General features: G+C 42.0%; 1 protein-coding gene across 1 annotated transcript in view; it reads left to right on the forward strand.

Moving 5' to 3' along the window:
- The window catches only part of LOC120033757 (N-chimaerin-like), a 40,228-nt gene that overhangs the window by 1,235 nt on the left and 13,017 nt on the right, over positions 1–25,976 (forward strand). Inside the window, exons 3-7 of the mRNA XM_038980213.1 lie at positions 553–591; positions 676–731; positions 8,316–8,347; positions 8,456–8,569; positions 15,786–16,074. Coding sequence (XP_038836141.1) covers positions 553–591; positions 676–731; positions 8,316–8,347; positions 8,456–8,569; positions 15,786–16,074 — 530 coding nt within the window. The remainder of the gene's footprint in view (positions 1–552; positions 592–675; positions 732–8,315; positions 8,348–8,455; positions 8,570–15,785; positions 16,075–25,976) is intronic.

The raw sequence follows: 25,976 nt of genomic DNA on the forward strand, positions 1-25,976 counted from the left end.
TTTTTTGGAAGGATATGTTGCTATGAGTGGAGACAGAGCGACCATACCAACAATGGCGGATGTGTGAAAAGTACATTCCAAGCCCTCATAAAACAGTTGGGCTTGGCACCATAATGTATAAATGTTTTAATGTATTCATGCACATACTTCTCAAGTACAATAAGCCAAAGCTAATATCAATGTTAGATTTATTCTGAATTTGCATAAAATGCAAATTTTCCCACAGCATTAGTTTGGTATTGTTGATTAGGCAAGTTGCATAGTATCTTGCGTCTAGCCTAAAATGAGTGACCCTATATTATGCTTTGAAGGAAATTCAGATGTGCTGAAGGCCCACTAGTGTAATCATTTTTTGGGGTCAAAAATATCTTGTCTGTTCCTGAATCTGTAGAAAATCAAATTTGTCCGGGTGGCTTAATCAACACAGTTTAAGTGTAGTGTGATAGAATGACCACCTGGAGGCACTGTCAATCAGGAAACAAAGATTTTTGGTAGTGTGTCAATGTTAAGGTTTATTAATTAAGACTTGAAATTATGTTCTTCTTTCCTCAGACCATGATGAATACAGGCCGCCAGTGTGGAAATCTTACTGTGAGTATAAATGTATTCTAATTATGAAAATATTGTAGGGAGCACTGTAATCATGTTTTACTGACTGTTCTGTTTTTGCACAAGTGTATCAGCTCCAGCAGGAGGCACCACACCCACGGCGACTGACCTGCACCTCTGAGGTAAGCAAACAGACACAGAAAAGAGACAAATTGGCCACTTAAAAGAATGTCTGCAGGTATTCATAATAGATTCTCAATAAGAAATTATTAAACAAAATGCGTCCGATATAACAATTTTATATGAACTGAAAACTATTTACTGCATCACTTGATGAACTGTGACATTATGTCTGGACATGGCTAATTTCTTCGTGCTCCCGCAGCTTTTTATACCGCACCCACCACTTCCTCCTGTTTTTTTGTCTGACTCCCGCCTGCTCCTGCAAGAACTGGTTCCACCCAACAGAAGTCCCAAAATGTTATTTTAGGCTTATGTGACACAACTAACTTGGGAGCCCTGGTCCCAGCAATTTGCCACTCTAGGCAATATCAAAATGCAAAAAAACAGCCCCAAAAATTGCTTAAATTATCAGATATTCTCACATTGCCAATTTTTTTTTAAATTTTAGGCTATCGGTAAGCTGTTATTGGGTTACATATTAGCCAATAGGCCAGAGGTAATTTGAACGAGATCCAGAGTTGGAGCGAAATAGAATAGATTGGGTACTTGACTTGAGCTATGTTTTGCATAATTTTTAGGAGTGGGACGATTTTCAGACAGAGACAGATGTGTTATTTATTTCCAGTCAATGTAGTAAACTACAGTCACCGGCCAGTTTATTAGGTACGCCCACCTTGTACTAGGTGTCGGTAACATCACAGGGATGTTGGTCAATGCTGATGCGATGGCATCAGGCAGTTGTTGCAGATTGGACGCCAGTATATTCTTGCTGGGAACAGCCCGTTCCATCTCATCCCAAAGATGCTCTGTTGGTTGAGGTCTGGGGACTGTGCAGGCCACTCAAGTCAACTGAACTTGCTGTCATGTTCAAGGCAATGTTTTTTCACTCCTCAATTGTCCAGTGTTGGTGATCACGTGCCCACTGGAGCCGCTTCTTGTTTTTAGCTGATAGATGACTACCTTGTGTATTCATCTGCTGCAACAGCCCGTCCATTCTCCACACCACCATTATTTGTTTGTGGCCCGCCTGTTAGCTTGCGTGATTTGTTAACATTCTCTCATCAACAAGCTGTTTTCGCCCACAGGACTGCCGCTGACTAGATGTTTTTTGTTTGTCGCATCATTTCCGGTAAACCCTAGATCAGGCTTACTTGAGTACTATTGGAAAAGGTCCGGTCACAAAAATGTCCTACTGTAGGTTGCAAAGGTCCGGAGGGATAATGTAATCAAACGGCGTAGTAACAAACCCCCTCCTTACAAGCCATGCGACCCCAACTGTTCACACCCCTCTTACCCCTCTTGTTGATGGATATAAAATGTTGCAATTTTAAAGAAAATTCCACACATTTTTGCATGGGGCAGATCTTATTTTGCTGTTTTTAAAGCTAATTTCCTGCAATTCTATGCATTCTTCCATGTCTTGTGTGTTTTATATAATACCAGGGGTCGAAGCCCGGTCCGTATTGACCCCGTTCTGGGTCCAGACCCGGTCCGCAGTCCGCCAGTTGAGTATGGAGGCCCTAGAAGGGCGGCAGTTTCTGAGATACTGGATCCACCGTGCCTGGCACTGACGGTCATACCACACTCAAACTCGTTTAGGTCACTAGTTTTGCCCATTCTAATGTTCAATCGAACAGTAACTGGATGCCTGTCTGCCTGCTTTATAAAGCAAGCCACGGCCACGTGACTCACTGTCTGTAGAAGCAATCCATTTTCGTGAACGGGGTGGTGTACCTAATAAACTGTATTTTAGTCATTTAGCAGACTCTTATCCAAAGCGACTTACAGTTTTAGCTCATATTTAGGAAGTTTCATAATCCCAGAACTAAAATCTTATGTAATTGCGGAAGATGCTCAAATGTTCTAGGAGGAGATTGGTGCTGGATGTATTTTAAGTTATCTCTGTATGGGTTCACATACCAGTGTAGATTTTTCCAATACCGTCTATAATGATATTTTAAAGGTGCAATATGCAGAAATCGCTTCATCATTTTGTGGTTGCTAAAATTCTAATAGTTCGCCTATTTTCAATTTGTTTGACAAAACAAGCGGTCATTGTCTACACAATCATTGGACCATCTAAACTGCTGTAAAATACAGTATATTTTCCATAACCAAAAATATTGTGTTTAAAGATGGTTTACAAAACAAAGTAAAAGACACAAAAACATAACTTAAGAACGTGAAGCATAAAAATAGCGCACATTAAACAGATCTACTGCTTCTTAGAGCTGCAACATACACTCAAACTGGACAGTTTTATCTCAATCTCTTCATTCAATGACTCAATCATGGGCACTCTTACTGACAGTTGTGGTTGATTTGCGTGATGTATTGTTGTCTCTACCTTCTTGCCCTTTGCTGTTGTCTGTGCCCAATGTTTGTACCCTGTTTTGTGCTGCTGCCATGTTGTGTTGCTACCATGCTGTGTTGTCATGTGTTGCTGCGATGCTATGTTGTTGTCTTAGGTCTCTCTTTATGTAGTGTTGTGTTGTTTCTCTTGTCGTGATGTGTTTTGTCCTATATTTTTATTTTAAATCCCAGGCCCCGTCCCTGCAGGATGCCTTTTGCTTTTTGGTAGGCCGTCATTGTAAATAAGAATTTGTTCTCAACTGACTTGCCTAGTTGAAAAAGTTTTAAATCAAATAAAAAATTTGACTTGCTTTCAATGAGAATAAGAGATCTATAACTCAAATTTCTATGTGAATTTGTTCGGGTCACCCAAAAAGTGACACATTGCAGCTTTAGGTGCTAAATAGTAAATGAAAAGTTCTACAAATGATCTTACTTCACTGTCAGTTTTGTCCCAGTTTGGTTCAGTATAAAAATGGAGAAAGCCCATTTTAAAAACCACTTCACACTGTTTGGTTCTAATTTTTCAGAGTAAATAACTCACGAACACTAGAGGAGTTTAACCAAGTTTAATTCTTCCCAAAGGGTCGATACAGCTGGATTCAGACAAAGACATGTTCCTTCCATCACAAGTGTATATATACCTCACTTTACACTCCTCCTTCTCTCCAATCCTTACATCTTATGGTTCGACAGGAAGAGGGTAATAAGATAATAAACCATTATTTCTCCCTTCAGGGGATCTGACCTGACCTCCTGACCTCAACCCCTCCTTCCCTTAATCCACAGATGTACATTCGCTTCCCCTATAGCAATCCTGTGACTTCCTCCTGTCCACCCAACACATTCCGAAGCCATCTGTCTTTCTACAGAAAACCATTAACTTCTGATGTGAAACCAGTCTCTTACACTCCTTAATATACTATGCTTCTGATCTATTATGTCTCTAGTATATCAATGTTCAAAGTTTACCCCGAATCCAACAACACACATTTAGAACTTTTATTATTCAGTCCACAAGAGGTTAGGAAATTAAAGAGAATTGGCCCATGCTTTTCCACCCGTACCTCTAGGCTATTTAATTGAGACCATACACTACTGGTCAACAGTTTTAGAACACCTTTTTTCTTTATTTGTACTACTTTCTACATTGTAGAATAATAGTGAAGACATCAAAACTATGAAATAACACACATGGAATCATGTAGTAACCAAAAAAGTGTTAAACAAATAAATATATTTTATATACAGTTGAAGTCGGAAGTTTACATGCACCATAGCCAAATACATTTAAACATAGTTTTTCCACAATTCCTGAAATGTAATCCTAGTAAAAATTCCCTGTCTTATGTCAGTTAGGATCACCACTTTATTTTAAGAATGTGAAATGTCAGAATAATAGAGATAATTATTTATTTCAGCTTTTATTTCTTTCATCACATTCCCAATGGGTCAGAAGTTTACAGACACTCAATTAGTATTTGGTAGCATTGCCTTTAAATTATATAATTTTTTCAAACGTTTCGGGTAGCCTTCCACAAGCTTCCCACAATAAGTTGGGTGAATTTTGGCCCATTCCTCCTGACAGAGCTGGATTAACTGAGTCAGGTTTGTAGGCCTCCTTGCTCTCACACGCTTTTTTAGTTCTGCCCATACATTTTCTATAGGATTGAGGTCAGGGCTTTGTGATGGCCACTCCAATACCTTGACTTTGTTGTCCTTAAGCCATTTTGCCACAACTTTGGAAGTATACTTGGGGTCATTGTCCATTTGGAAGATCCATTTGCACCCAAGCTTTAACTTCCTGACTGATGTCTTGAGATCAATACTTCAATATATCCACATAATTTTCCGTCCTCATGATGCCATTTATTTTGTGAAATGCACCAGTCCCTCCTGCAGCAAAGCACCCCCACAACATGATGCTGCCACCCCCGTGCTTCACGGTTGGGATGGTGTTCTTCGTCTTCCAAGCCTCATCCTTTTTCCTCCAAACATAACGGTGGTCATTATGGCCAAACAGTTCTATTTTTGTTTCATCAGACCAGAGGACATTTCTCCAAAAAGTACGATCTTTGTCCCCATGTGCAGTTGCAAACCGTAGTCTGGCTTTTTTTATGGCGGTTTTGGAGCAATGGCTTCTTCCTTGCTGAGTGGCCTTTCAGGTTATGTCGATATAATACTGTGGATATAGATACTTTTGTTTCTGTTTTCTCCAGCATCTTCACATGGTCCTTTGCTGCTGTTCTGGGATTGATTTGCACTTATCTCACCAAAGTACGTTCATCTCTAGGAGACAGAACGCGTCTCCTTCCTGAGCGGTATGACGGCTGCGTGGTCCCATGGTGTTTATACTTGTGTACAATTGTTTGTACAGATGAGCGTGGTACCTTCAGGCATTTGGAAATTGCTCCCAAGGATGAACCAGACTTGTGGAGGTCTACAATTTTTTTTCTGAGGTCTTGGCTGATTTATTTTAATTTTCCCATGATGTCAAGCAAAGAGGCACTGAGTTGGAAGGTAGGCCTTGAAATACATCCACAGGTACACCTCCAATTGACTCAAATGATGTCAAATGATGTCAATTAGCCTATCAAAGGCTTCTAAAGCCATGACATCCTTTTCTGGAATTTTCCAAGCTGTTTAAAGGCACAGTCAACTTAGTGTATGTAAACTTCTGACCCACTGGAATTGTGATACAGTGAATTATAAGTTAAATAATCTGTCTGGAAACAATTATTGGACAAATTACTTGTGTCATGCACAAAGTAGATGTTCTAGCCGACTTGCCAAAACTATAGTTTGCTTTCAAGAAATTTGTGGAGTGGTTGAAAAACGAGTTTTAATGACTCCAACCTAAGTGTATGTAAACGTCCGACTTCAACTGTGTGTGTGTGTGTATGTATGTTATATATATATATATATATATATACACTGCTCAAAAAAATGAAGGGAACACTTAAACAAAACAATGTAACTCCAAGTCAATCACACTTCTGTGAAATCAAACTGTCCACTTAGGAAGCAACACTGATTGACAATAAATTTCACATGCTGTTGTGCAAATGGAATAGACAACAGGTGGAAATTATAGGCAATTAGCAAGACACCCCCAATAAAGGAGTGGTTCTGCAGGTGGTGACCACAGACCACTTCTCAGTTCCTATGCTTCCCGGCTGATGTTTTGGTCATTTTTGAATGCTGGCGGTGCTTTCACTCTAGTGGTAGCATGAGACGGAGTCTACAACCCACACAAGTGGCTCAGGTAGTGCAGCTCATCCAGGATGGCACATCAATGCGAGCTGTGGCAAGAAGGTTTGCTGTGTCTGTCAGCGTAGTGTCCAGAGCATGGAGGCGCTACCAGGAGACAGGCCAGTACATCAGGAGACGTGGAGGAGGCCGTAGGAGGACAACAACCCAGCAGCAGGACCGCTACCTCCGCCTTTGTGCAAGGAGGAGCACTGCCAGAGCTCTGCAAAATGACCTCCGCAGGCCACAAATGTGCATGTGTCTGCTCAAATGGTCAGACACTGACTCCATGAGGGTGGTATGAGGGCCCGACGTCCACAGGTGGGGGTTGTGCTTACAGCCCAACACCGTGCAGGACGTTTGGCATTTGCCAGAGAACACCAAGATTGGCAAATTCGCCACTGGCGCTCTGTGCTCTTCACAGATGAAAGCAGGTCCACACTGAGCACATGTGACAGACGTGACAGAGTCTGGAGACGCCGTGGAGAACGTTCTGCTGCCTGCAACATCCTCCAGCATGACCGGTTTGGCGGTGGGTCAGTCATGGTGTGGGGTGGCATTTCTTTGGGGGGCCGCACAGCCCTCCATGTGCTCGCCAGAGGGAGCCTGACTGCCATTAGGTACCGAGATGAGATCCTCAGACCCCTTGTGAGACCATATGCTGGTGCGGTTGGCCCTGGGTTCCTCCTAATGCAAGACAATGCTAGACCTCATGTGGCTGGAGTGTGTCAGCAGTTCCTGCAAGAGGAAGGCATTGATGCTATGGACTGGCCCGCCCGTTCCCCAGACCTGAATCCAATTGAGCACATCTGGGACATCATGTCTCGCTCCATCCACCAACGCCACGTTGCACCACAGACTGTCCAGGAGTTGGCGGATGCTTTAGTCCAGGTCTGGGAGGAGATCCCTCAGGAGACCATCCTCCACCTCATCAGGAGCATGCCCAGGCGTTGTAGGGAGGTCATACAGGCACTTCGAGGCCACACACACTACTGAGCCTCATTTTTACTTGTTTTAAGGACATTACATCAAAGTTGGATCAGCCTGTAGTGTGGTTTTCCACTTTCATTTTGAGTGTGACTCCAAATCCAGACCTCCATGGGTTGATAAATTTGATTTCCATTGATAATTTTTGTGTGAGTTGAATGTGCTGACAACAAAATATGTAAAGAAAAAAGTATTTATTAAGAATATTTCATTCATTCAGATCTAGGATGTGTTATTTTAGTGTTCCCTTTATTTTTTTGAGCAGTGTATATATGTCGCCCCTTGTGTGCACGTTCGGTAAAACCGTATATCCTGGTATTGTACAGAAATGTTCTGAAAATAGGAATACCTCCCAACCCTAATTGCAACACAACAGTAATAGATTTTCAACACATTTTGGTATGTGAATTTCCAGTAGATATTTCCGGTAGTGCAGGCCTGGACAACCACTGGATTCTCTGTGACGTTAACCACACTGTTAGTGTTTGCAAATGTATCTTGTCACATTCCCATAGAAATGTTGAGACCCCGCACAGATATTCATTTCACTTCATAGCCAGTTGAATATATTAAAGAAAAGGCTTGCAAGAGTGGGATAAGGGATACCATTTTTTCTTTTTTTTAAGTATTACATTCCGGCTTGGCCTGCCCCTTGATGGACACCTGTGCCTGCTAGCATTGTCTCTGACCATGGTGCTTATCCAGTGACCTTCCTCTGAAACACCTAGATGGTGGGCATTAGATCCTATTTAAGTTTGCTATATGTCTTCACAGTAGTCAAGTCGCGTAGCATACGGTGGATAATTCTTTATTTTGTCCTCCATGATGAGTTGTTTCCTATGGAATGCATCCCAGTGTTTTATAGCTGATGCAAGTAAAGTACTATTGCGGTGACTTAGTTCTCCTCTGGTTAACCTTCCAACCTTCACAATCCGAAAACTAGAACTCTATTTTCCCTGATTTACTTATCAATGGAATATTCTATTTGCTTTCAGGTGGATAACCGGCCCAAATACTATGGGAGAGAGTAAGTTGGATTATTTCAATTTAGAATTTATATACAAAACTAGGCATTGCTGTAGTTTTTTTTAATCCAGTCTGTATCTGTATTTCCAATGTTCTGTCTTCTCCCCAGGTACCACGGGATGATCTCCAGAGAGGAGGCTGACCAGCTGCTGAGTGTGGCAGAGGGGAGTTACCTCATCAGAGAGAGCCAGAGGCAGCCTGGGACCTACACACTGGCCCTACGGTTAGGCACACGCACACTTTTTCTACAGATAGATTTTCCAAACGGTGTGATGCATGACTTTTGATTAGTTTAGATTTTTTTTTAGTTTCACCCCTTTTTCCTCCCCAATTTCGTGATATTCAACTGGTAGTTACAGTCTTGTTCCATCACTTCAACTCCTCTATGGACTCGGGAGAGTTGAAGGTCGAGAGCCATGCGTCCTCCGAAACACGATCCTGCCAAGCCGCACTGCTTCTTCACACACTGCTCGCTTAACCCGGAAGCCAGCCGCACCAATGTGTCTGAGGAAGAAACACCTTTCAGCTGGTGACCTCAACGTCTAAGCCATTTGGTGGGGGGGTTCTACTAAGCTAACATATGGAATTGCTTTAAGATGAGCATACCATGGATAATTTATCTATTTCATTTAGAATGTTAATAACCCTTTAGATATATATATATATATAAGCGTAAGTCACTGAGCAACGGGTGAGGCTGAAATAGCCGAATCCACTAATTTGAAGGGGTGTCCACATACTTTAGGGTATATTTCAGCCTCACCCATTGCTGGCAGGTGTATAAAATTGAACACACAGCCATGCAATCTCCTTAGCCTAACATTGGCAGTAGAATGGCCTTACTGAAGAGCTTAGTGACTTTTACATGGCACCGTCATAGGATGCCACCTTTCCAACGAGTCAGTTCATGACATTTCTGCCTTGCTAGAGCTGCCCCGGTAAACTGTAAGTGTTGTTATTGTGAGTGGAAACGTCTAGGAGCAACAACGGCTCAGCCGGGAAAAGGTAGGCCACACACGCTCACAGAACGTGAAACCGTCTGTCCTCGGTTGCAAAGCTCACAACTGAGTTCCAAACTGACTCTGGATGCAACTCCAGCACAAGAACTGTTCGTCGGGAGCTTCATGAAATGGGTTTCCGTGGCCAAGCAGCCGCACACAAGCTTAATATCACCATGCACAATGCCAAGCGTCGGCTGGAGTGCTGTAAAGCTTACCGCCATTGGACTCTGGAGCAGTGGAAACGGGCTCTGGAGTGATGAATCAAGCTTCACCATCTGGCAGTCCGACAGAAGAATCTGAGTGTGGCGGATGCCAGGAGAACGCTACCTGCCCGAATGCATAGTGCCAACTGTAAAGTTTGGTGGAGGAGGAATAATGGTCTGTGGCTGTTTTTCATGGTTTGTTTTAGGCCCCTTAGTTCCAGTGAAGGGAAATCCTAACGCTATGGCATACAATGACATTCTAGACGATTCTGTGCTTCCAGCTTTGTGGCAACAGTTTGGTGAAGGCCCTTTCCAGTTTCATCATGACAATGCCCCCGCCTTGACCTCAACCCTATCAAACACCTTTGGGTCGGAATTGGAACACCGACTGCGAGCCAGGCCTAATCGCCCTAAATCAGTGCCCGACCTCACTAATGCTATTGTGGCTGAATGGAAGCAAGTCCCCGCAGCAATGTTCCAACATCTAGTAGAAAGCCTTCCCAGAAGAGTGGAAGCTGTTATAGCAGTAAAGGGGGGGACCAACTCCATATTAAAATTATTTTGGAATTAGATGTTCGACGAGTATGTCCACACTGTTGGTCATGTAGTGTATTATTGAATATTGCATTCAGAAATGTCAAAGACTGCTCAGACTGTTACTGGGCTCATGTGTGACTCCAAGGTTTGCCGAGTCTTGCACACGTACACACACACTCGTACTCACTCACACACACCGCCTACATATCAAATCAAACTTTATTTGTCACGTGCCAAGTACAACAGGTGAAATGCTTACTTACAAGTCCTTAACCAACAATGCAGTTCAAGAAAGAGTTAAGAAAATATTTACCAAATAAAGTAAAAAATAATAAAAAGTAACACAATAAAATAACAATAGCGAGGCTATATACAGGGGGTACCGGTACCGAGTCAATGTGTGGGGGAACAGGTTAGTCGAGGTAATTTGTACATGTAGGTAGGGGTAAAGTGACTATGCGTAGATATTACATAGCGAGTAGCAGCAGTGTAATAGGAATTTCTGGGGAGGGGGTGGGCATCAATGTAAATAGTCCGGGTGGCCATTTGATTAATTGTTCAGCACTCTTATGGCTTGGGGGTAGAAATTGTTCAGGAACCTTTTGGTCCTAGATTTGGCGCTCTGGTACTGCTTGCCGTGTGGTAGCAGAGAAAACAGTCAATGACTTGGGTGGCTGGAGTCTTTGCCAATTTTTTGGCCTTTCCTCTGATACCGCCTAGTATATAGATCCTGGATGGCAGGAAGCTTGGCACCTGTGATGTACTGGGCCGTACGCACTACCCTCTGTAGCACCCTATGTAGCGTCAGATGCCAAGCGGTTGCCATACTAGGCGGTGATGCAACCGGTCAGGATGCTCTCGATGGTGCAGCTGTAGAGCTTTTTGAGGATCTGGGGACCCATGCCAAATATTTTCAGTCTCCTGATGGGGAAAAGGTGTTGTCATGCCCTCTTCACAACTGTCTTGGTGTGTTTGGACCATGATAGTTCATTGGTGATGTGGATATGACATTCATTTTCTACATCTCCCCACTGACCACTTCACACATTGTTGTGTTAGAAATATTGTTTCATTATCACTTTTTGGATGTTAGAGTTTTGGGCGGGCAAAAGTTTCTGTGAACAAAGACATTTCTTTGGTTGATACTAAAGAGCACGTGAGAGAGTTCTCCTGCTTAAGTTTATGACCGGGTGTTAGCTGTCAATCCGGCAGTTGGTTGTCAGCCCTTGCCAAGCTGAGCTGAACCATGTGATCCTCACAGGACAGTCATGACACCGGGATGATGCTGTTGATGTGAGCCATGATCAGCCTTTCAAAGCACTTCATGGCTAACGACATGAGTGCTACGGGGCGGTAATCACTTAGGCAGGTTACCTTCGCTTCCTTGGGCACAGGTACTATGGTGGTCTGCTTGAAACATGTAGGTATTACAGACTATGTCAGGCAGAGGTTGAAAATGTCAGTGAAGACATTTGTCAGTTGCTCTGCGCATGCTTTGAGTACATGTCCTGGTAATCTGTCTGGCCCTGTGGCTTTGAATATTGACCTGTTTAAAGGTCTTGCTCACATTGTCTACCCAGACAGTCGTCTGGAACAGCTGGTGCTCTTATGCATTCTTCAGTGTTGCTTGCCTCGAAGCGAGCATAAAAGGCATTTAGCTAGTCTGGTAGGCTCGCGTCACTGGGCAGCTCACGGCTGGGTTTCCCTTTGTAGTCTAATAGTTTTCAAGCCCTGCCACATCTGACGAGCATCAGAACCAGTCTAGTAGAATTCAATCTTAATCCTGTATTGACACTTTGCCTGTTTGATGGTTCGTCTAAGGGCGTAGCGGGATTTCTTATAAGCGTCCAGATTAGTGTCCCACTCCTTGAAGCGGCGTGCAGCTGTTGCTTGTAATCCATGGCTTCTGGTTGGGATATTTACGTATGGATGATGTCGTCGATGCACTTATTGATGAAGCCGGTGACTGAGGTGATATACTCCCCAATGCCATTGGATGAATCCCGAAACATATTCCGGTCTGTGCTAGCAAAATAGTTCTGTAGCGTATTGAGCGAGTCACTGGTACTTCCTGCTTTAGTTTTTGCTTGTAAGCAGGAATCAGGAGGAAAGAATGATGGTCAGATTTTCCAAATGGAGGGCGAGGGAGAGCTTTGTATGTGTCTCTGTTACAACACATTAACAGCAAACTAAAACTACATCAAACTCCATAGATGGCTTTAAAACCTCTTGCCGCTCAGATCCCTTTAGTGGGATCATTTTCGTCTACATCCGGTGAATTGCAGAGCGCCAAATTAAAATTAAATTACTAAAAATATTTAATTTTCATGAAATCACAAGTGCAATACACCAAAACACAGCTTAACTTGTTGTTTATCCAGCCGGCGTGTCAGATTTCAAAAAGGCTTTAGGGTGAAAACAAACCATGCGATTATGTGAGGACAGCTCTCAGCAGACAAAACATTACAAACAGCTAGCAGCAAAGTAGATTGGTCACGAAAGTCAGAAAAGCAATAAAATTAATCACTTTGTATGATTGCACTCACGAGACTCCCAGTTACACAATAAATGTTTGTTTTGTTCGATAAAGATTCTCTTTATATCCAAAAACCTCCATTTGGTTGGCGCGTTTTGTTCAGTAATCCACAGGCTCGTGCAGGTCACGACGGGCAGACAAAAATTCCAAATAGTATCCGTAAAGTTTGTAGAAACGTTTTTTTATAATCAATCCTCAGGTTGTTTTTACAATAAATAATCGATAATATTTCAACGGGACAATAGCCTTTTCAATAGAAGAGAGAAAGAAAAGGTCTCGCTCCCAGCGCATGCATAAATCTGAGGACATCTGGCTATCCACTGACGCGATGTGATCATTCTTGCAAATTTTTCAGAATAAAGGCCTGAAACTGTCTAAAGACTGTTCACACCTTGTGGAAGCCATAGGGAAAGGAATCTGGTTGATATCCCTTTAAATGGAGGATAGGCTTGCAAGAGTAGTTTCAGAAAAACAGCACTTCCTGGATGGATTTTCCTCAGGTTTCTGCCTGCCATATCAGTTCTGTTATACTCACAGACAATATTTTGACAGTTTTGGAAACTTTAGAGTGTTTTCTATATTTTTTCTGAAACTACTCTTTAGAGTGTTTTCTATAATTATATGCATATTCTAGCTTCTGGGCCTGAGAAATAGGCAGTTTACTTTGGGCACGTTTTTCATCCAAACATCAAAATACTGCCCCCTAGCCTAAAGAGGTTTTAAAGAGCTCACACACATTAACGTCATATTCTTACTTTGGTCATTAGGAAGGAAGAGTCCGTTTCTGTCCTACACTGATGATATAAATCACCAGGAAAATAAACATTGAATGATGTAGGGGAGTTTTCTAGTACAGAATGGTCTAAAAAGTGTGTGTTCTTCTTTATCTTGAAAGTTCAAATGTAATTCCATTGGGGGAACATAGGTTGTATGAGTAGCATTGATCAGCTTCTCTCAGCTGTCAAGTGCTGTATTGCTTATGCACTGGGGCCTGATTTAAATTTAATTATTTATCCAGATCATTTTCCTTGAAGCTGCTGTGATGAAAATGTTGATTTCTTGTATTTATTGATGTCAGCCATGTTGTGCTTCAAGTGTCAATCTGCCACTCTGTGCATTGCTTCGCCTATGTGTTTGCCTCTGCGACAGAGGAGTATACCTTCCTCTGTCGCAGATGTCGTTAGCGTGGTAAATCTAATGCACAGTGTATTCCCAGGTCTGGGCTCTGTCCTTGAAGCCAGTGAGAGGGCTGCCAAGTGTTTATTTTTTTCATAATCTCCCAGTCTGAGGCTTCCCTCAAAAACCCTTTCTGTCCCATATCTCATTTGGTCTCGCTAAAGCAGATCAGCAGAGGTGATGAATGTTTTCGTCTCTGATTTTGTGTTTTTACAAACTAGGGCAGCGTTTGAAATTCTCATGTGAAAATGCATTGTTTTCCAAACAAGCAATGAGGTTTTGAAATGCAAATAAACCGCATTGCTTCCTCCTGTATATCTGATAGAAAAACTAGAAGGCTTTCTTTTCTCTCTGCTTAAGTGTCTCACCTTTGCTGATTCTTTGCTATAATTGCTTTCCATAAATATAATCACCTTTTGTAAGGATGGCTGGAAAATGGTGTCCAACAATGGGCCTCCTTGGATCTGAATTTGGAAGGGTTAGGTAATGAACTGCGTCTGGTTGGTATTGGAGTAAGGATTCTTAGCTAGTTAGTTTGTGCAGGTCTACAATTTTATCCCTGATGTCCTTAAACAGCTCTCTGGTCTTGGCCATTGTGGAGAGGTTGGAGTCTGTTTGATTGAGTGTGTGGACTGGTGTCTTTTATACAGGTAACGAGTTCAAACCGGTGCAGTTAATACAGGTAATGAGTGGAGAACTGGAGGGCTTCTTAAAGAAAAACGAACAGGTCTGTGAGAGCCGGAATTCTTACTGGTTGGTAGGTGATCAAATACTTATGGCATGCAATAAAATGCAAATTAATTACTTAAAAATCATACAATGTGATTTTCTGGATTCTGTCTCTCACAGTTGAAGTGTACCTATGATAAAAATTACAGACCTCTACATGCTTTGTAAGTAGGAAAACCTGCAAAATCGGCAGTGTATCAAATACTTGTTCTCCCCACTGTATATCCAAAATGTCCATTTATTTGGCGCGTTTGATCCAGAAAAACACCGGTTCCAACTTGCTCAAACGTGACTACAAAATATTTCAAAGGATCCCTGTAAACTTTGCCAAAAAATTTCAAACTACTTTTGTAATACAACTTTAGGTATTTTTTAACGTTAATAATCGATAAAATTGAAGACGGGATGATCTGTGTTCCATACAGGATTAAAACCAACTATAGCTAGCTTTCTGGTCTCGCGCCTCTAACAAACAGGACACTTCGAGTGACTCTCCTTCAAGATGGCCATACTTCTTCATTACACAAAGGAATTACCTCAACCAATTTCTAAAGACTGTTGACATCCAGTGGAAGCGGTAGGAACTGCAAGCAGGTCCCTTTAGAAATCTGGTTTCCCAATGAAAACTCATTGAAAAGAGGGTGACCTCAAAAAAAAAAGAAAATCTGAATGGTTTGTCCTCGGGGTTTCGCCTGCTAAATAGGTTCTGTTATACTCACAGACATGATTCAAACTGTTTTAGAAACTTCAGAGTGTTTTCTATCCAAATATACTAATACTATGCATATCTTATCTTCTGGGGATGAGTAGCTGGCAGTTTAATTTGGGCATGCTTTTCATCCAAAATTCCGAATGCTGCCCCCCTACCTTAGAGAAGTTAATGTATTGATCAGCTCTAATAAAGGTCTCCATTATTTATAACCACTATGTGCAGGGAATAAATTATTTGATCTAGCAGTCATTACTGGATATAAAAACCTTTTTTAGCGCTTTTGCGAAAATTATTTAATTTGGTTTTCCACTGATCTAGGGTACGAGGAAGGAGAGGCAGGCAAAGGGTTTTTTATGCTTTTAAGGTCGGCTCTTCATCCTAGGATTTTCGTCCCCCCCCCCCCCCCCCCCCCATCTGTACGGCCTCCTCCTTATGCTCCCCACTTGAGACGATGTAAAAACACTCTCCTACCCATAGAAACTGATTCTCACTGATGTCACTCCCCCCTTCCCTTTTCCTCTTTCCCCCCTATATCCTGAACCCAGCTTTGGAAATCAAACCAGGAACTTCCGCCTCTACCGTGATGGGAAACACTTTGTTGGGGAGAAGCGCTTCGAGTCCATCCACGACCTTGTGACAGATGGGCTGATCACGCTCTACATCGAGACCAAGGCAGCAGAGTACATCGCTAAGATGACCATCAACCCAATCTATGAGCACATTGGCTACACAACACTCAACAAGGAGCCCACGCTGAAGAAACACTTGCCCGTGTGCCAGGAGGTTCCTGATGGGCCTGCGCCACAGGGAGAGCTGTGTGACGAGGAGAAAGGGGTAAGGAACACTCTCACTATCCTGAAAATGTCAGCCTTTTACTGTACTGAAAATGGAAACAAATGGAGCAGGTGCTGAAATGAATGCAATGTGAAAACCAGGCTGAAGTGAATGTTTTCCATGTCAAGTAATTCCAGCTCTACTTTTCTAATGTGCAGAAATTTGGTAGCACTGCTCTTGTTGCTCACCAAAATAAGATATCCAGAAAATGTTTAGATGCATCCTGAGATCCGTTTTTAATACACTTCATACTATTGAACTGAATTTTGTCGTTTTGTGAATCATGGAACCTGGATTTGCTGGCGTGTGGGTGTGAAAGTATTCAGACCCCTTGACTTTTTCACATTTTGTTACGTTACAGCCTTATTCTAAAATGTATTAAATCGTTTTTTCCCCTCATCAATCTACACACAATAACACAATATGAGAACGTAAAAACAGGTTTTTATTTATTTATTTGCAAATGTATTAAAAATATAAAAAAACATACCTTTTTACATAAGTATTCAGACCCTTTGCTATGAGACTCGAAATTGAGTTCAGATGCATCCTCTTTCCATTCATCATCCTTGATGCTTCTACAACTTGGAGTCCACCTGTAGATACATTCAACTGGTTACATTATTTGGAAAGGCTCACTCCTGTCTATATAAGGTCCCACAGTTGACCGTGCATATCAGAGCAAAAACCAAGCCATGAGGTCGAAGGAATTGTCCGTAGAGCACCGAGACAGGATTGTGTCGAGGCACAGATCTGGGGAAGAGTACCAAAAAAATGTCTACAACATTGAAGGTCCCCAAGAACACAGTGGCCTCCTTCATTCTTAAATGGAGGAAGTTTGGAACCATTAACTTCTCTAGGGTAGGGGGCAGCATTCGGAATTTTGGATGAAAAGCATGCCCAAATTAAACAGCCTGCTTCTCGGGCCCAGAAGATATGATATGCATATAACTGGTAGATTTGGATAGAAAACACTCTAAAGTTTCCAAAACTGTTAAGATAGTATCTGTGAGTATAACAGAACTGATTTGGCAAGCGAAAACCTGAGAAAAATCCATTCTGGAAGTAGTTTTTTTTGTTGGTTTAGTAGTTTTCTATTCAATGCCATTACAGTATCCATTGACTTAGGACTCAAATTGCAGTTCTATGCCTTCCACTAGATGTCAACAAAACTGTTAAAATAGTATCTGTGAGTATAACAAGAACACAGTGGCCTCCTTCATTCTTAAATGGAGGAAGTTTGGAACCATTAGAAATTGTTTCAGGCTTGTATTCTGAACAATGAGGAAGTAAGAGCAGTCTGAATGAGTGAACCCTAAAGTGTCACAGAGCTTTTTCATGCGCGTGACCGAGAGAGTGCCTTTCTTGTTTACCTTTTATATTGACGACGTTATTGTCCGGTTGAAATATTATTGATTATTTAGGCTAAAAACAACCAGAGGATTGAATATAAACATCGTTTGACATGCTTCTATGAACTTTACGGATACAATTTGGATTTTTTGTCTGTCTGTTTTGACTGCGGATTACAGAAGAAAACGCGCGAACAAAACTGAGGTTTTTGGATATAAAGAGACTTTATCGAACAAAAGGAACATTTATTGAGTAAATGAATGTCTGCTGAGTGCAACCATATGAAGATCATCAAAGGTAAGGGATTAATTTTATCTCTATTTCTGTCTTGTGTAACTCTTCTACTTGGCTGGTTACTGTTTGTAATGATTTGTCTGCTGGGCTATGTTCCCAAATAATCGTAAGGTATGCTTTCGCCGTAAAGCATTTGAAAAATCTGAGTTCATCTTTAAAGTTCATCTTTAAACCTATGTAAAATATGTTTTGTTTTCTGAATTTTTATAATGAGTATTTCTGTATTTGAATTTGGCGCCCAGCAGTTTCACTGGCTGTTGAAGAGGTGGGACGCTAACGTCTCACGTACCCAAGAGAGGTTAAGACACTTCCTAGAGCTGGCCAAACTGAGCAATTGGGGGAGAAGGGCCTTAATCAGGTGACCAAGAACCAGTTGGTCACTCTGACTGTGCTCCAGAATTCTTCTGTGGAGATGGAACCTTTCAGAATGACAACCACCTCTGCAGCACTCCACCAGTCAGTCCTTTATGATAGTGCCCAGACAGAAGCCACTCCTTAGTAAAAGGTACATGACCGCAACTTGGAGTTTGCCAAAGGGCACCTAAAGGACTCTCATACCATGAGAAACAAGATACTGAGTAAAGGGACTGAATACTTATGTAAATGTAACATTTCCGTTTTAGCTAAAAAAAAATGCAAAAATTGCAGAAATGTTTCAACCTTTTTTTGCTTTGTCATTATGGGGTATTGTGTGTAGATTGAGGAAAAAAGAACTATTTAATCAATTTTAGAATAAGGCTGTAAAGTAACAAGATGTGGAAAAAGTCAAGGGGTCTGAATACTTTCCGAATGCACTGTATGTACACACAAACTGAAAAAATATACAAAAATATAAATGCAATTCTCATTCAAAAAGTTGACTACATTTTGCCAAAAAGCACCTGGATGATCATCAAAACTCTTGGAAGAATGTTCTATGGACAGATGAGTCATAAGTTGTGAAATGGGTCCTATTTATCCCTGGCGCAAACCAACACAGCATTCCACAGTAAGAATCTTATACCAACAGTCAAGCATGGTTGTGGTAGTGTGACGGTTTGGGGTTGCTTTGCTGCGTCAGGACTTGGACGACTTGCCTTAATAGGAGACCTCATGAATGATCCTCTGTATCAGAGAATTATGCAGTAGAATGTCAGGGCATCAGTCTGTGAACTGAAGCTGAAGCACAGCTGGGTTGGGCAGCAAGACAATGATCCAAAACACACAATCAAGTCTACATGAAAATGGTTAAACAGTAACACATTTTAAGTTTTGGAATGGCCTAGTGAAAGTGGAGATCTAATCCCAATTGAGATGTTGTGGCAGGACTTGAAACGAGCAGTTCATGCTTGAAAACCCACAAATGTCGCTGAGTTAAAGCAGTCCTGGATGCAAGAGTTGGCCAAAATTCCTCCAAAGCGATGTGAGAGACTGATCATCAACTACAGGAAGGATTTGGTTACAGTCATTGTAGCTATAGGTGGCACAATCAGTTGAGTGTAAGGGGGCAATTATACTGAACAAAAATATAAATGCAACAATTTCAGTTTCACCGTTCAGATAAGGAAATAATTCAAATAAATTAGGCCCTAATCTATGGATATGACAGATGTCTTTTTTTTTTTTTTTTAAAGGTAGGGGCGTGGATCAGAAAACCAGTCAGTGTCTGGTGTGACCACCACTTGTGTTGCGCTGCATGAGACATCTCCTTCACATAGAGTTGATCAGGCTGTTGATTTTGACCTGTGGAATGTTATCCCACTCCTCTTCAACAACTTCTCACAGCCATTGAATATTGTTGGGAACTGGAACACGCTGCCGTACACATCGATCCAGAGCAACCCAAACATGCTCAATGGGTGACGTCTGGTGAGTATGCAGACCATGGAAGAACTGGGACATTTTCAGCTTTCAGGAATTGTCAAGATTCTTGCAACATGGGGCTGTGCATTATTATACTGAAACATGAGGTGATGGTGGCAGATGAATGGCACAACAATGGGCTTCAGGATCTCATCACGGTATTTCTGTGCATTCAAGTTGCCATCGATAAAATGCAATTGTGTTCGTCGTCCGTTGCTAATACCATAACCCCACCTCCACCATGGGGCAACGTTGACATCAGAAAACCGCTGATCGTGAGACCAACATTTTACATGTTGCTTTTTATATATTTTTCCTGTGTGTGTGTGTGTGTATATACAGGTAAAGTCGGAGGTTTACATACACTTAGGTTGGAGTCATTTTTAACCACTCCACAAGTGTATTGTTAACAAACTATAGTTTTGGCAAGTCGGTCAGGACATCTACTTCGTGCATGACACAAGTCATTTTTCCAACAATTGTTTAGACAGATTATTTCACTTATAATTCACTGTACCACAATTCCAGTGGGTCAGAGGTTTACATACACTAAGTTGACTGTGCCTTTAAACAACTTAGAAAATTCCAGAAAAGGATGTAATGGCTTTATTAGCTTCGGATAGCCTAATTGACCTCATTTGAGTCACATCCACAGGTAAACCTCTATTTATTTCAAGCCCTACCTTCAAACTCTGTGCCTCTTTGCTTGACATTATGGGAAAATCAAAAGAAATCAGCCAAGACCTCGGAAATTATTGTAGACCTTGGAAGCAATTTCCAAATGCCTGAAGGTACCACGTTCATCGGTACAAACAATAGTACGCAAGTATAAACACCATGGGACCACGCAGGTGCCATACCGCTCGGGAAGGAGACGTGTTCTGTCTCTTAGAGATGAACGTACTTTGGTGCGGAAAGTGCAAATCAATCCCAGAACAACAGCAAAGGACCTTGTGAAGATGCTGGAGGAAACAGGTACAAAAGTATCTATATCCACAGTAAAACGAGTCCTATATCAACATAACCTGAAAGGCCGCTCAGCAAGTTAGAAGCCACTGCTCCAAAACCGCCGTAAAAAAGCCAGTCTACAGTTTGCAACTGCACATGGGGACAAAGATCGTACTTTTTGGAGAAATGTCCTCTGATCTGATGAAACAAAAATAGAACTGTTTGGCCATAATGACCATCGTTATGATTGGAGGTTAAAGGGGGAGGCTTGCAAGCCGAAGAACACCATCCTAACCGTGAAGCACGGGGGTGTTAGCATCATGTTGTGTGGGTGCTTTGCTGCAGGAGGGACTGGTGCACTTCACAAAATAGATGGCCTCATGAAGGAAAATTATGTGGACCTATTGAAGTAATATATCATCAGTCAGGAAGTTAAAGCTTGGTTGCAAATGGGTCTTCCAAATGAACAATGACCCCAAGCATACTTCACAAGTTGTGGCAAAATGGCTTAAGGACAACGAAGTCAAGGTGGCCATCACAAAGCCCTGACCGCAATCCTATAGAAAATTTGTGGGCAGAACTGAAAAAGCGTGTGCGAGCAAGGAGGCCTACAAACCTGACTCAGTTACACCAGCTATGTCAGGAGGAATGGGCCAAAATTCACCCAACTTATTGTGGGAAGCTTGTGCAAGGCTACCCAAAACGTTTGACCCAAGTTAAACAATTTTAAGGCATTGCTACCAAATACTAATTGAGTGTATGTAAACTTCTGACTCACTGGGAATGTGATGAAAGTAATAAAAGCTGAAATAAAGCATTCTCTCTACTATTATTCTGACATTTCACTTTCTTAAAATAAAGTGACCTCAGACAGGTATTATTATTATTTTTTTTTACAAATCTCATGCAGCCGTGTTACAGTTTCAACACTGGAATGTGTGATGTAATCTACACCTCAATTAGGCTGATTATAAATCCATAGTTTGAATGATTTTACATTTAAGTGTCAGTAATTCGATATAGCCCACACTTTCTTATTCTGAACTTCTAAAGCGGTTGGTATATAAGCATGGGTGTGGACAAAATGGAAACAGCATATTCCGAGGTGTGTGTACTCAGCCCCCTTCTGTACTCCGTGACTTTCACAAAATACATTTAAGGACATTAGAACATACGCAAACTAAAAACGGTGGATAGATGACAGCATTCACACAAAACTGAAAGTGTGAACCACCGCATTTATCCACGGTAAAGGGACTTTAAACATAGACGAATATTGACAGAGGCAGAAAGACGTTACAGGGACTAAGTGAAGTTGCAGTTCAACGGCTCTGACACGAGACCCATGTGGCAGGGACTTCAAACAGTCACTGATTTATAAAGGGAATACTAGCCACGTTGCGGACACTGATGTCTCACTTCCAGACCCGTTAACCTTTTTTGCCTGTTTTGAGGAAAACAACACTGACCCACTGACATGTGCCTCCACTGCTTATGAGGACTGCGTGCTCCCAATCTCTGTAGGTGACGTGAGTAGGATCTTCAAACATGTTAACCCTCGCAAGGCTGCCGGCCCAGATGGCATACCAAGCCGTGTCCTCAGAGCATGCGCAGACCAACTGGCTGGAGTGTTTACGCACATTTTCAACCTCTCACCATCCGTCTGTCATCTGCACTTCAACAGGGCCACCGTTGTTCCTGTACCCAAGCAAGCCAAGGCAACTGCACTAAATGACTATCGCCCCGTAGCACTCACTTCTGTCATCATGAAGTGCTTTGAAAGGCTAGTCAAGGACCATATCACCTCCAACTTACCCGACACCATTGACCGACTACAATTTGCATACCGCCCCAACATTTCTAAGGACGACGCAATCGGCGTTGGACTGCACACTGCCCTATCCCACTTGGACAAGAATAATACCTATGCTGTTTGGTGTTAAAAGCTGAGCAGTAGTCATAGTGCCCTAACTGAATAAAAATGTTCTGGACCCCATGAAGAGTGCAGCAGCTTAACAATCCCGGTAACGGGATCGATATGACAACAGCCAGTCGAAGTGCAGGGCGCCAAATTAAAAAAAATGAAATCTCATAATTAAAATTCCTCAGACATACATGTGTCTTATACCATTTTAAAGGTAATCTTGTTGTTAATCCCACCAAAGTGTCCGATTTCAAATATGCTTTTCAGCGAAAGCACTACAAACGATTATGTTAGGTCCCACCAAACCACAATAAGCGCAGCCATTTTTCCAGCTAAAGATAGCAGTCACAAAAAGCACAAATAGAGATAAAATTAATCACTAACCTTTGATGATCTTCATCAGATGACACTCATAGGACTTCATGTTACACAATACATGTATGTTTTGTTTGATAAAGTTCATATTTATATAAAAAAACCTGAGTTTACATTGGCGTGTTACATTCACTAGTTCCAAAAACATCCAGTGATAGTGCATAGCCACATCGTTTCAACAGAAATACTCATCATAAATGTAGATGATAATACAAGTTATACACATGGAATTATAGATATACCTCTCCTTAATGCAACCGCTGTGTCAGATTTCAATTTTTTTTAACGGAAAAAGCAAACCATGCAATAATCTGAGAAGGCACTCAGAACAATAGTCAAATTAGCCGCCATGTTGGAGTCAACAGAAACCAGAAATTACATGATAAATATTCCCTTTGATGATCTTCATCAGAATGCACTCCCAGGAATCCCGGGTCCACAATAAATGCTTGATTTGTTCGATAATGTCCGTTATTTATGTCAAATTAGCTACTTTGGTTAGCGCGTTTGGTAAACAATTCCAAAGTCACGAAGCGCGTTCCCTAAAAGATGACAATGTCCAAAAGTTCAGTAACAGTCACTAGAAACATGTCAAACGATGTATTGAATCAATCTTTAGAATGTTGTTAAAATAAATCTTGAATAACGTTCCAACCGGAGAATTACATTGACTTCAGATGAGCGATGGAACAGAGGTCCTCATGTGAACGCGCATGGTCAGAGCATGGTCACCTCATGGCAGACCTGACTAATTCCTCTCTCATTCGGGGCCCCTCACAGTAGAGGCATCAGACAAAGTTCTACAGACTGTTGACATCTAGTGGAAGCCGTAGGAAGTGAATAGTCATTCATATCTCGCTGTGATTTCAAATGGGATCTTGGTTGAAAATCAACCAGCCTAATAATTTCCACTTCCGGTTTGGATTTTTTCTCAGGTTTTTGCCTGCCACATGAGTTCTGTTATACTCACAGACATAATTCAAACAGTTTTAGAAACTTCAGAGTGTTTTCTACCCAATACTAATAATAATATGCATATATTAGCAACTATGACTGAGGAGCAGGTCGTTTACTTTGGGCACCTCTGTGCACCTTTCATCCAAGCTACTCAATACTGCCCCTGCAGCCATAAGAAGTTAATGGGGATGTATATTAAATATAAATTCCCCCCGCCCCAGGGGTGTGTGCTTAGCCCCCTCCTATACTCCCTTTTCACCCCTGACTGTTTGGCAACTCGATCATCAAGTTTGCTGACGACTTGACAGTGGTAGGCCTGATTGCCAACAACGACGAGACAGCTTACAGGGAGGAGGTTAGAGCCCTGTTGGAGTGGTGCTAGGAAAATAACCTCTCCCTCAACAAAACAAAGGAGCTTATTGTGGAATACAGGAGACGAAAGAGGGAGCACGCCCCCATCCTCATCGATGGTTCATCCTTGGAAGCAAAACGGTTCAAAAGCTTCTAGTTAATTGGCGTGCACATCATAGAGGACCTGAAATTGTCTCGCCACACCAACATTGTGGTGAATAAGGTGCAACAGCACCTCTAAAACCTCAGGTAGCTGAAGAAAATCTGCATGGCCCCCAAGACCCTAACAAACTTCTGGAGAGGCAGCATTGAGAGCATTATGTCAGGCTGCATCACCGCCTTGTCCGGCAATGTTCCCTCATTTTAATCAATTAGATTAGAATTTGGCTTGGGATTTAGGGGGTCATGTTATTTGGTTGTTTTTGGTGGTGTGTGAAGTGTGTGTACCAGCATCATGCAAGGTGTCCTCCTTTGTGACTTATGACTAATGACAGTATGTGCTGTGAGAGCACCTCATGTATCACTGTCAAGACTGTGTGGTCGGGGTAGAGGAGCCCCTGGTAATGTATTGGTCATTTTATTCTTTACCCCTTATGTGGGGGTGATAGGGTTTGCAGACCAAGCGAAAATGCTGTGACTTACAGGAGCGAGGTGCTTTGTTGTCACCACAGGTCTGGACTCCTTTAGCTATAATCTGAGTATATATTGAGACTAAACTAACACAGGGCGTCCTCAGAATTGAGCAATCCATCCCAAAAAACGAAATGTTTAGCTTTTCTGTTCCCGCTTTGGTGATGAATTTCAACTGGATCACGAGCATGGCGTTTAAATGCAGCATGCTGTGGAGGGGAGACTGCCCTAGCGTCTACTGTTGGACTGTCGTGGTCTGCATATAGATGCCCCATCTCATGATTCAGCCTCAAATGGATGTATGCAATACTTTTTTGTTTTGTTTTACACCGCTGAAGTTATCTAATGGTCATTCACTCGCTGACCTCCCCCAGCCTTCTTCTCCCTCCTCCCACTGTTCGCTCTCTATGTAATTAAATGCCTATAATCATCACAATGCAGGCTCTTTTTGAAGAACCTGGACATAATCAACCCGGCTAACAGTACCTCAATACAGACTGATAAGGTGGAGTCATGCGTCCTCCGAAACATGACCCGCCAGCTTACATGACCCGACACCCGCCAGCTTAACTTGGAAGCCAGCCGCACCAAGGAGTCGCTAGAGCACGATGAGCCAAGTAAAGTCCCACCGGACGATGCTGGGCCAATTGTGCGCAGTCCTATGGGACTGTTGTGGCACAGCCTGGGAATGAACCCGGGTCTGTAGTAAAGCCTCTAGCACTGCGATGCAGCGCCTTAGAATGCTGCGCCACTTGGGAGGACCGACTTTTTGTATGTGCCCCCCCTCCCCACCTTCCCCATTTTAGGGAACAAAAAGTATTTGGACAAATTCACTTGTGTATGAAAGTATTCAAAAGTTTAGTGTTTGGTCCCATATTCCTAGCACACAATCAGTCTTGTGACTCTTGTTGGATGCATTTGCAGTTTTGTTTTGCTTGTTTCAGGTTTTGTTCCCAATGAATGGTCTATAATGTATTGTCATTTTGGAGTCACTTTTATTGTAAATAAGAAAATAATGTTTCTGAACACTTCTGCGTTAATGTAGATTACAGATAATCCTGAATGAATCTTGAATATTGATGAGTGAGCATGTTGGAGGCATAAATATCATTCCCCCCTAAAAATGCAAACCTCTCCTGTTGTTGGTAATGGCATTTCTTGGGGGTATGATATTTATGCCTCGAACTTTCTCAATCGTAATTTTTCACAATTCATTCCAGATTATCCG

This window comes from Salvelinus namaycush, chromosome 40, assembly GCF_016432855.1.
Source record: "Salvelinus namaycush isolate Seneca chromosome 40, SaNama_1.0, whole genome shotgun sequence".
Lineage (NCBI taxonomy): Eukaryota > Metazoa > Chordata > Actinopteri > Salmoniformes > Salmonidae > Salvelinus > Salvelinus namaycush.